Source organism: Stegostoma tigrinum, chromosome 34 (assembly GCF_030684315.1).
Source record: "Stegostoma tigrinum isolate sSteTig4 chromosome 34, sSteTig4.hap1, whole genome shotgun sequence".
In the NCBI taxonomy this organism is placed as follows: domain Eukaryota; kingdom Metazoa; phylum Chordata; class Chondrichthyes; order Orectolobiformes; family Stegostomatidae; genus Stegostoma; species Stegostoma tigrinum.
The window spans coordinates 4,491,804-4,504,271 of record NC_081387.1 but is presented as its reverse complement, the minus strand read 5'-3'; the positions used below and the strand labels follow the sequence as shown (position 1 = coordinate 4,504,271).

Sequence of the window (12,468 nt, the reverse complement as noted above, 5' to 3'; positions counted from 1 at the left end):
GATTCTATATGGTTTGGAGTCTATCCACACTCTGTTTTCTGAATTAAAATAATGCGGAGCATTTGCACTCTGTACTCTGAGGTTTAATACGGTCACTTACAAAGTAACATCCGATGTAAGGAGCATATAGAAATGTTCTGAACAAGATGCTTTAACGTGGCTTGTGACCAACTCTCTAGTGAATATCTAATGAGTGATGGAGCAGAGTTTACATGGAACGTATTCCAAAATATGCACACTACTGTTCTGGATGCATGGGTGTAGGATGTGTGTGAAGGAGGAGAGGATGGGAGTAGAGAAATCGAAACTGATTTATTCCTAAAGGTGAGGGGATCAAGCATAAGTTGTATGAGGACGGCTCCACAGGTTTATACAGTCTCCACACAAGAAGCACCTGTTCAATCATCTATAGCAAAAGGACAACTGAATGGCTATGAAATTGCTTCAGTGTGACAACTCATCCTCACAGTCATTGAACCTTGCATTCACAAAGATGTGAATCCAATCAAATGCAATGTGGGCTCCACTCTTGCAGCTATGGACCCTCCATGTGCACAAGCACATTCACATTTAATTGTGACTTGAGTAAGACATTCTTACAGCCCTTGAACCTCTGTGACCATAAACACATTCCCACAGGGAAGAAACCAATCATATTTGATGTGTGAAACAAATCATTCAGACCATCCTTAAACCTCACAGGAAACAAACCAGTAACAGGTTAAATGGGCAATTAAACATCTCATAGTTAATAAACTCTGTCCACACCAGCACAGTCACACAATGGAGGACGCAGTCTGTTTTGACAAAGTCTTCATGCAATTATAGAGTATCCTACCACATCAGACAATCCAGGAGAGAAACATATCAAATATGAAGCTTGCAGTAAATTTTTTGCGTCATCTTTGACCCTCCTGATTAAATATTAATCATATTTATGAGAAAGTCTTCATGCAGTGTGGTCAGCAACCAAGCTCACCACCTCCAAAAAGCACAGTTCGAATATAATCTAACTCTGACTTCACCCTGAGAATCTGACCGTGCTTTCCCGAGGCCACAATTACCATTCAACACCTGCTTGAACACTGAGTCTCTTTCATACTTGCTGGAACTATCTGTTTAAACATAATGTTCTTCTCAGGGTTTCTGTGTCTGTAGGAATCTTTTTCACCAGGACTAAACCGAGAACTAACCTTCAGGCCTGGCCTCACAAACAAACAAGTTTGGTCTGTTGTATCAGAGATAATGGGAACTGCAGATGCTGGAGAATCCAAGATAATAAAGTGTGGAGCTGGATGAACACAGCAGGCTCAGGAGCACAAAGGCTGACGTTTCGGGCCTAGACCCTTCATCAGAGAGGGGGATGGGGAGAGGGTTCTGGAATAAATAGGGAGAGATGGGGAGGCAGACCGAAGATGGAGAGAAAAGAAGATAGGTGGAGAGGAGAGTATAGGTAGGGAGGGGATAGGTCAGTCCAGGGAAGACAGACAAGTTTGGTCTGTCTCTTTTCTTTTACCACAAGGTGTTTCAAAATGTCCATAACTTTGAATTATTGGTACCACACTTTGCAAGTGACTAGCTTTTTTATCTTTGTGAATGCACAGGTATGATGACAATGAGAATGTTTTGCTACACACTGCACACATGAATGCCTTCTCTGTGTGGACTTGCCACTGTTTCAGCAGAACTGATTATTCTGCAAAGTCTTACCTCTCACCTTTACCTCACACCTGAAAGGCATCTCCCTAGTGGTATGCATGGGGTTGTTCAATTATAGCAAGGATGATTTCTTGCACATTAAGCACACAAATTATTTCTTTCCGTTGTTAGAACCCTCACTGATTTTTCATTTTTATTCTTTTATCAATTTTGCGATAAACGCTGAGGCTGACTTGTGGATTTTGTAAGCATGTGTTTTATTGGTGTTACGAATACATTCATGGCTTCATGTACTTTGAAATAATGTTCAATTAAAGGAGCATAACCTTTAGTAGATTCAGAATATTATTGCAAGGCATGCAGCATTGGTGAGACCACAGCTCAAATAGTGTGTGCAGTTTTGACCTCCTTAATAAAGGCCAAAATTGCATTGTAAGCAGTTCAGGCAAGATTCACTAACTTGATTCTTTGGATTGTCCTCTGAGGAAAGATTAGACAGACCGGGCCAATATTTACTAGAGTTAAAAAAAAGAGAGATTGTACTGAAATAAATAAGATCCTAAGGAGATTTGACAAGATAGATGATGAAAGGATGCTTTCCCTTGTGGGGAGATGAGAATGAGGGAACACAGCTTAAAAACAAGTGATCACCTATTTAAGATTCAGATCAGGAGAAATTCGTTCTCTCAGACAGTTATGAATCTGTGAAATTCTTCCCCAGAGACTGGTGGAGGCATGGTCAGTAAATATATTTTCAGACAGAGGTAGATAGCTTCTGAACAAAAAGGGAGTCAGAGGTTGGGCAGGAAAGTGGATGTGAAACCACAATCAAATCTGCCATGACCTTACTGAATGGTGGAGGGCTTCGGGAGCATTGTGACCTATTCTTGCTGATTAAATGTTTATATATATGTAATAATCATTTGACTACAAGAGCTTTAAAATAATTGGTGGCCATACTTAGCTGGAGAGCAGAGATGTGGGATCTGCATTCCTTGCAGTAGGGAGAAGTCAAGAGAGATGTTTTGTTTGGCAATTAGAACAAAGTTAGTTTAAAAATATTCAGTGAACCTTGAAAGACTAAAACCTATTTACTTCATCAGACCAAAGAAGAATGTAAATGATATTCTTCAACCAGCTGAAAAGGATTTTTTTTAAGAGGAAACAAGTTGTTGACACAAAAGGAAGCTAGTTTTAACTTAAATGAAAACAGCAAGTGTTGGTGAAACTCAAGGTCTCACATTTGTGGAAATGAAACAGAGTTAACATTTTGAAGTCGATATGACTTCTTCAGAACTCAGTTAAAATTTCTTGTCTCAAACAGAATTTAAGAGTTTGAGTTTGGTCATTGAACTTAGAAATAAGGATATAGCAACAGCTAAAGAAGAAGACAGTTTATCTCTGGATCTAACAGACACATACTTCCCTTGACTGACCAACCCCCATCCTAATTCCCCACTGACACTCACCTTCAATGGCTCTATCCCCACCTCCTTGACCTGCCTGTGTCTTCTCCTACTATCTGCTCCTTTATTCACCTTCCATCCGCCTCCACCCCCATTTATTTTCCGAATCCCTTTCCCCCCCGCCCTTCTGAAGAAGGACCCAGACCTGAAACGTCAAGCTTTCCTGTTCCTCTGAAGCTGCTTGTGTTCATCTAGCTCTACATCTTGTTATCTCAGAGACATATTTTGCAGAGTTGAGATGAAAAAGCTATAGACATGGAGGCCAATAAGCATTAAAAACTGAAATGAATATAGATCACCTGTAAAGGACAATAAAAAATCTTTTTTCAACAGATAGAACATTGGACCATAAATAATGTAAGAAGAAAATCTTCAAAAAAACATCACAAGTAGTGATATATTACAGCTTGAACTAGAAATCAAATTCGACAAAGTAATAGAATTCTTCTGACACCATTTCCAAGATTTTAAAAAACTTTGGTTGTCAAGGAATGGATTGACAAGCACAGGATACAGATCTAAGGTAACTGACAAAGGAGGAATGGTCACATGAGGAACAGTTTCTCCATTCTACTCTGTTTAAGGTCCTCAAGATTTTAAACACCTCTATCGAATCTCTTATCAACTTTTACAGTCCCAACTTGTCAAATCCATCTCTGTGACTCGGGTTTCTCATTCCTGAAGGCTTCCTTGTGAACCTTTGCTGCACCATCTCATATGCCTCCACAATCTTCCTACAGTATGGTGTCCAGAATGGACAATATTCCAGTTGAGGCCAAACCACTTTTCTTCATGCACACGGACCAAAATTTCCTTACTTTTCCCCTGTTACAACAGAAGTGGAAGGAATGCACTGTTGCTCTCATACCACACCTCCACAAGTCATAACTTGAAAAAAAATTCTCAGTTACTGAGCTGGTCAATTAAATTTCTGTATCATTTAGAGTCATGCAGCACAAGAACGGGTCCTTTGGCCCAACTCGTCCATGATGCTAGAAAAATGCAGGTCTCCTTTCTCCCTCCCCCATGGCCAACTCTTCTGTTCCCAAAAGACATCAGGCCAATCCGGTGGGAATTTGGGATGAATCAAAACCCCCATCCTCCCTTGAATTCCCCCAGAAACCCCTCGTAGAGGCACTCTGAAAACAAACTCAGCCCCATGTTTCTTTAGTAAACACAAAATTATTAGTTTATTATAAAAAAGCAATGTATTCAATAAGGATGCAAAACCGGTTAACATAGTCATAAATATGGAGGTATAAATGTTTATCCCTCTACATTGCCCAAAACATAGACGCTTATATTGCAGATCAAAGATAAAACAAATATATATCTGTAAAGATTGATTTTCTAAAAAAATTACTGTGGCTCCTGAATTTTAGTTCTTGAACAGGAATATGATCAGGTGTGGAAATGTTAACATCATCTGCAATCCAGCCGTGAAACTCAATGTCAGTTCACTAATCGTGCATTTGTCTGTTAAATCTTGGTAGATGCAGCTTGCTCAGAAAATATAATGCTGAAAGGCTGTAGAATCCTTAAGGATCAGATTACAGAAGCCAGTTTTAGAAAACAAACATACATGCTTAAAGATAGTAGGAACTGCAGATGCTGGAGAATATGAGATGACAAGGTGTAGAGCTGGATGAACACAGCATCAGAGGAGCAGGAAGGTTCATCCAGCTCTACACCTTGTTATCTCAGATGCTCCAGCATCTGCAGTTCCAACTATCTTTACATACATGCTTAAACACAGGATTTAATGATTTTCCTTCTAAAGTCTGCTGTGCTTTCCAGAACTTCAGTGGGCCTTGGTTGTTTTGAAATAACAATATTCACCATAAACAAGTCCTTTTGTTTACAATCATGTCTCTTCAGACATACCTTTAGCAGGAGCAGTTATTTCCACAGCTGAATTACAATTAGTCCCAGATTCTGTGAGTACATTGTCAATTTCAATTAATTTGTCTACCATCTCAGGAGATGGCATCATTTTATTCCTCAAAAGAGCATTTACGACAATAAAATTGACACAATATATAAAGAAATGCAGGAGTACTCCAATAACAACATACCTACTGTGTAAAGCACCATTTAAATTCACTCTATACAATAAAACTGGTAAACGGTTTCCATGAGCGCCCTGTATCAGTACTGTATGGTTCAGTGCATTTTCTGGAGGAAGATTCACAGCTTTTGCTAGTATCAAGCTTTTATGTCTTTTATCAGACAAAACTGGAGTTTCTTCACCCTGAAATATGAAACCTTCATAGTCTTTTAAGCTTTGAATTATACCCATTGAAATTTGACATTTTACAGGTCATCAGCTCCTCCTACTGATACATCATGTTCTTGAAAAAAAGCAGAAACTCTCACCAACTGTTTCAAGAACATAACATTCTTACCTCCCTGCATTGCATTAGTGTTTTGTTTATTAGCATGTCTGACCAGCTCCTGTGCTGATTTCAAACTTTTATTGGCATTCCAAGGCTTATGGATTTTTTTTCTTTTTCTTTTATATCCAGAAATGTACATACACACAACTGATTGCTTTTGCATCATCAAATCACCTGTGATTTTTTTTTCATCCATTAACCAAGGGATTAAGTTATAACTATCAGCTAAAACAGCTGCTTTCTCTATTCTAGAAATTTTATGGTATTCCATCAGGAACTTGATTCCAAAAGGAATAACATTCCAAAATTCTTCCATTAGCGACATCTCTGTTGGGTTTTCAAAATTCTGATTTAACTTCATTGACCTTTGCCATCAATCACAGAATCTTTTTTTGCAGAAAATTCCACAAACTATTCACGAAAAAGTGCTCAATAACCTCCCAAGCCTTTCCTGTCAAAACATGATGATTCATTTTTTTATGGTGTGAAGTTTGTGAGGTTTTAAGAATAATTAAATCTGTTGGTTTATGGGAGTTACAGTTTGGACCAATATTTTTTAATTGATGTAAATGAAGGGTCATGTGACTGAGCTGGAGTCTGGCTTACAGTTAGCCTGTGTATTTCATCATTAAAGGTCAGAAGGAGATTCAGATTACTTTATTGAAAGAAAGATGCAAGGGATTTACACTTGAGCTCATGGCAGCTATTTCCAAGTTCATAATTACACTTATATTTTGGACTTTCTGTAAGGAGTGACTCGTACCTGATGTGACACTGAAAAGATGCTGAGTTTATACAATAGTTTTGTTACATATTTATGTCTTTTAGTGATTTTAGCGATCAGAGGTTAAATTAACCTTATTGAAACGGTTAGCCGATGGTGGAAGAAGTTTGAGGCAGACCCTGTTGAGACAGACGGTACTTTTGAATGTCAGTTCCCTTGTTTGAGCACTGGAGGGTAAATGACACAGTCAGCTCTCAGTGCAACAGAAGTAGGTGACCCAGCTCAGAGTGTCAAGAGAGGAGCAGAGGTGAAATGATCTTGGCACATGCCACAATAAAATAATTTGTTCTCTATGTTGATTCTCTGATGTTCCAGGAGGTCTGGCTTTATTACAGAATTCACACAGATAGGGGTTTCCCATTGAAAGTGCACTGATGGAGCAGGAGACTCGCTAATTGTATGAAAACCTTGTCATTTACCCTCACACCTGAATGGTCTCCATTCTGTATGAAAGTACTGGTTTTTCACCAGTGCAATGATTATAAAAAGCCCTCATTACATGTCTTACACTGAAAAAACTTTTTTCCGAAACATGGATGTGGCTGGTTCACATGTTCACTGAGTGTCTAAAATCTCAGTCATACAGTTCACATTTGAAAAATTGCTCCCCTGTCTGAATCACCTGATGTATTAAAACATAAGAGAGCTTGTGAAGCTTGTCACAGCCTCTGACTTAAACAGATTTCTCCTCAATTTGGATGCGTCACTGTTTCATCAGCATTGCTGACTGTGTGAAGGCTCACTCATGTTTGAATGGCTCCTATGTGAATGTGGCAATGATTTAATAAGCCTAATAACTGTACAAAACTCGTATGACACACCTCACAGGTGAATGGTTTCTCCGCCGTATGGATGCTTTGATGGACCTGCAGCATCAAACAAGTGCTTGTAGGCTTTGTCACACATCACATGTGAACGCGTTGGTGTTCACGGAGGGTCGATGACCGTGAAAATGATTTCTCACACAAGTCACAATTGAACAGTCTTTCCCCTGTGTGAATGCGTTGGTGTACTCGGAGGTTTGATGACTGTGAGAATGATTGGTCACATGTATCACACACATATGGTTTCTCCCCAGTGTGAGTGCGTTGGTGCACATGGAGGGTTGATGATCGTGAGAATGATTTGTTGCATATTTTACACTTGAATGGCTTCTCCCCAGTGTGAATACGTTGATGCTGCATAAGAGCTGATGACTGTGTGAAGGCACGGTCACACACCTCACATTTGAAGGGTTTCTCCCCTGTGTGAATCCTTTGGTGCATTACAAGATCACAGGAGTGACTGAAAGCTCCCTCACAAACATCACACTTGAAGGGTTTCTCCCCAGTGTGAACACTCTGGTGTCTCAGGAACTTCGTAGACGTTGGGAAAGCTTTATCACACATCTCACATTTGAAGGGTTTCTCCCCGCTATGGATTGTCTGGTGGACGAGGAGGCTAGATAACTGTGTGAAGGCTTTGTCACACACCTCACAGGTGTACAACTTCTCCCCTGTGTGAATGCGTTGGTGTGCACGGAAGATTGTTATGTAGGAGAATGATTTGTCACACACCTCGCATTTAAATGGTTTCTCCCCTGTGTGAATGCGTTGGTGTACACGGAGGTTTGTTAACTGTGAGAATGATTTGTCACACAAGTTGCATGTGAATGGTTTTGCCCCTGTGTGAATCCTTTGATGTGCACTGAGGTTTGATGATCGCGAGAATGATTTGTTGCATACATTGCATATAAATGGCTTCTCCCCTGTGTGAATCCTTTGGTGTGTTAGGAGATCACAGGATTGGGTGAAAGCTTTCTTACAAACCTCACAATTAAAAGGTTTCTCTCCCGTGTGAACACTTTGGTGTGTCAGAAGCTTTGTAGATGTTGTGAAAGCTTTAAAGCAAACCTCACATTTGAAGGGTTTCTGCCCTAAGTGGATTCTTTGATGGACCAGGAGGCTAGATAACTGTGTGAAGGCTTTGTCACAGACATCACAAGTGTATAGCTTCTCCCCTGTGTGAATGCGTTGGTGTGCACTGAGGGTTGATGAATAGGAGAATGATTTGTTACACACCTTGCAAGTGAATGGTTTCTCCCCTGTGTGAACACGTTGATGTACATGGAGGCTTGTTAACTTACAGAACGATTTGTTGCACACTTCACAGATGAATGGCTTCTTCCCTGTGTGAATGCGTCTGTGCTCGCTGAGGTTTGATGAGTATGAGAATGATTTGTCACACACCTCACAAGTAAATGGCTTCTCCCCTGTGTGAATGCGTTGGTGTATGCGGAGGTATGTTAACTTTGAGAATGATTTGTCACACATCTTGCATGTGAATGACTTCTCTCCTGTGTGAATGCAATGGTGTTGCATGAGTGCTGATGACTGTCTAAAGGCTTGGTCACACACCTCACATTTGAAGCGTGTGTTTTCCATGACACCACCTCAGGGTTACAGAAGTTACAACAGATGAACTTAGTTTTCAGGGAATCTGATGAACTTGTGGGGCCCACCCCACACTTGAGCCTCCTCTCACCTATAAGAATGAATCAGTGGTTCATGAGGCTCAATGAACGATTGAAGCTCTCACTACACTTGGAGCCACTCACACTTCTTCCCAGCCTCACCCTGACCGATCACCCACAGTCGAACCTTCAGAAAGGTTGGTTCTGATGGAAGGCTCCGCACCACTGAGCAATTTCAGATCTGATGACATGTCAAAGCTTCCCTGATCTGACCGATTTCCAGATGATGGTTTCACTCCCCAGGCTTCGCTGTGTCGAACAACGTTGTGAAGGGACTGATGTCTTCCCACAATTGTACAGTTGTTTCTTGGGTAAAGATGTCTATCCTCTCTGTATTCTCTGGTGTAGTACACTGCATTCCTTCTGTAAAACAGGAAAAGGAAACATGATTTCCTCCAATTCACGCTCCTCCTTTGCTGAAGGGGTTAACTCTTCAGTCAGAGACTGTTCCACAGTGAGTGTCAAACTGCTATTCCTCTGTGTGGAGGCATCAGATACAAGCTCTTCCCTTTTCCTCACTTGCCTTTCTCGTCCTCTGGGCTCCATCTTCTCCTATTCACACATTCCACCTATCCACCGACATTAGCATAAACACCAACTTTTCTGAGCTACTAACATTCTGAAGAAGAGACTCTAGGCCTGCTTTGTCTCCAGATATGCTGCCAGGCCTGTTCAGATTATCCAACAGTTTCTGTTTTTGTTAAACCAGGATGTTGCCTTGGCTGGAGCATTTCAGTTACAAAGAGAGGTTGGATAAGCTCAGGTTGTTTTCTTTGGAGCAGAGAACGTTGAAGGGAGACCTGATAGAGGTATATAAGATTGATGGGCAGGGTGAATACAAAGCAGCTGATATCTTTGATTGAAGGGTAGAAGTTACTATCCACAGGATAACGAAGCTCCCAGCACACACAGAACAAGGGCCATAATTTTAAAGTTAAAGGCAGGAGGTTTAGAGGGATTTTGAGGAAAATCTTTTTTCACCATAGGTTGACGGGGATCTGGAATGCACTACTTTAAGGGTGGTTGAGGTTGGAAACTCAAAATCTTTAAAAAGTACTTGGATGAACACTTGAACTGTTATAACATTGAAGACCATGTGTCCATGCAGAAAAGTGGGACCAATAAAGGTTCTCGTATATTTTTGGTAGTGCTGACCTGATGGGCCAAAGGGCCTCTTCTGTACTGTATGATTCTATAAATACATACACTGCACTTGCTCAAACTGCACATCCTGAATTCAGCTATCAGTTGCAGTGCTGGGCAAACAATCAAATCCACACCAAGGCTTTTGGGAAATGCTAAAATCTTCAGGTAAAATTTTTATTGAAATGTCTTTTAATGTCTTCTTCAAATGTGCCTCACTTCCACAAACAATAAATGATTTGAAATTGTGTAAACGTTAAATCTGAGATTGCTAGGTTTTTGCTAAAATGTTTCAACAGATATGAAAAAAGGACAGGAACATGGAGTGAGATCACAGATGCATCATAATCTCACTGAATAGTGGGACATATTAGGCACTAAACTGCTAACTTCTATTCCACATGACTATTCCCTGTCCACCCCACCACATCTCACCACACAAGAGTCAATGAGACAGATCAGAGAAATTGGAAAAATTTAGAGTTCATAGGATAATAACCAGCTCCCAACACAGAACTTAACAACAGGAAATTGGTAAAAATCTTCAGACCCTCTGCATCTCCCAGATAATTGCACCTCATCTTAATCAGGAAGAGGCCTAACTCAGCCTGGAATGTGAAGGGTAGGTCGTGCCTCACAAACCTTATTGAGTTGTTTGAGAAGAAGACCAAAGGGAAAAGCGGTTGATGTGGTGTATACGGATTTCAGTAAAGCATTTGATAAGGTTCCCCATGGTAGACTATTGCAGAAAATACGGAGGCATGAGATTGAGGGTGATTTAGCGGTTTGGATCAGAAATTGGCTAGCTGTAAAAAGACAGAGGGTGGTGGTTGATGGGAAATGTTCATCCTGGAGTTCAGTTACTAATGGTGTATTGCAAGGATCTGTTTTGGGGCCACTGCGGTTTGAACTTTTAATAAATGACCTGGATGAGGACGCAGAAGGATGCGTTAGTAAATTTGCGGATGACACTAAAGCTGCAGAACTGGGCTGAGAGGTGACAAATGGAGTTTAATACAGCAAAGTGTGAGGTGATTCACTTTGGAAGGAGTAACAGGAATACAGAGCACTGAACTAATGGTAAGATTCTTGCAAGTGTAGATGAGCAGAGAGATCTCGGTGTCCATGTGCATTGATCCCTGAAAGTTGCCACGCAGGTTGACAGGGTGGTTAAGAAGGCGTACGGTGTGTTAGGTTTTATTGGTAGAGGGATTGAGTTTCATCACCATGAGGTCATGTTGCAGCTGTACATCAGGGGCATTTAAACAGTCCTTGGATAAGCATATGGATGATGATGGGATAGTGTAGAGGGATGGGCTTAGATTGTTTCACAGGTCGGCGCAACATCGAGAGCTGAAGGGCCTGTTCTGCGCTGCATTGTCTATGTTCTATGTTCTATAACTCTGGTGCGGCTGCACTTGGAGTATTGCGTACAGTTCTGGTCGTCACATTATAGGAAGGATGTGGAAGCACTGGAAAGGGTGCAGAGGAGATTTACCAGCATGTTGCCTGGTATGGAGGGAAGATCCTATGAGGAAAGGCTGAGGGACTTAAGGCTGTTTTTGTTAGAGAGAAGAAGGTTAAGAAGCAACTTAATTGAGACAAACAAGATGATCAGAGGATTAGATAGTGTGGACAGTGAGAGCCCTTTTCCTCAGATGGTGAGGGCTAGCATGAGGGGACATAGCTTTAAATTGAGGGGTGATTGGTACAGGACAGATGGCAGAGGTAGGTTCTTTACTCAAAGAGTAGTAAGGGCGTGGAATGCCCTGCCTGCAACCGTAGTCAACTTGACAAATTTAAGGGCATTTAAATGGTCATTGGGTAAACATATGGATGATAATAGAATAGTGTAAGTTAGAGGGGCTTCAGATTGATTTCACAGGTCGGCGCACTATCGAGGGCCGAAGGGCCTGTACTGCGCTGTAATGTTCTATGTTCTGTGGAAATCAGGAGGGAAATGTTTCCAATAAACACACTCAATATCCAACACACAGCTCCAGTCAAACAGTTCAGCACAAAGCACCGGTAAACAGCTCTCTCAATGGATCTTCTCACACAGCATAAGGGACATTTCCACCCCTGATTACCCACAGGACAGTCAGACTGCCTGAAGATTGGTGTGGATATTATGGGATACAATTTGTATAAAAGCTGCTCCTTCACTCACCATCTCCTCACTTGGTTTTCAGTCCCGATAGGAAGTGAACCAGCTCTGGAAGAGGAAGAGGAGAGAATGGGCAGAGTGGGTGGGCTCTCTGATTGACGTCTCTCACAGCCAATCCAAATATTTCTGCAGCAACACGAGTTTCCTGAAGCTTGTGAAACTGACCAGTGAAATGGAGATGACTTTGAGCAGCAGATCAGGTGGGGATTTAAACTTGTCATTGTCCCATCGGAATAAAACCTCACTTATTGCAGCTGCTGTCTCAGTTCCCCTGGTAAATGTTTGTGATTTAGAATCCTAGTCACTGTCTGTCATTTGGAAAATGGACCGGTATATTCCTA

The 12,468-nt window shown here is 41.2% G+C and overlaps 2 protein-coding genes across 2 annotated transcripts in view; one reads left to right on the top strand and one right to left on the bottom strand.

Annotated features, from left to right (window-relative positions):
* Positions 1-12,468, top strand: part of LOC125446370 (zinc finger protein 271-like) — a 94,416-nt gene that overhangs the window by 17,561 nt on the left and 64,387 nt on the right. Inside the window, exon 3 of the mRNA XM_059639654.1 lies at positions 12,153-12,327. The gene's annotated coding sequence lies outside the window, so the exon portion shown is untranslated. The remainder of the gene's footprint in view (positions 1-12,152; positions 12,328-12,468) is intronic.
* On the bottom strand, positions 4,820-12,176 carry LOC125446369 (zinc finger protein 271-like). The gene is made up of 2 exons (XM_048519888.2): positions 12,131-12,176; positions 4,820-9,180 (listed from the first exon to the last, which is right to left on the bottom strand). Exon 2 carries the CDS (start codon positions 8,726-8,728, stop codon positions 7,211-7,213), a length of 1,518 nt encoding a protein of 505 aa, XP_048375845.1. The 5' UTR covers positions 8,729-9,180; positions 12,131-12,176; the 3' UTR covers positions 4,820-7,210.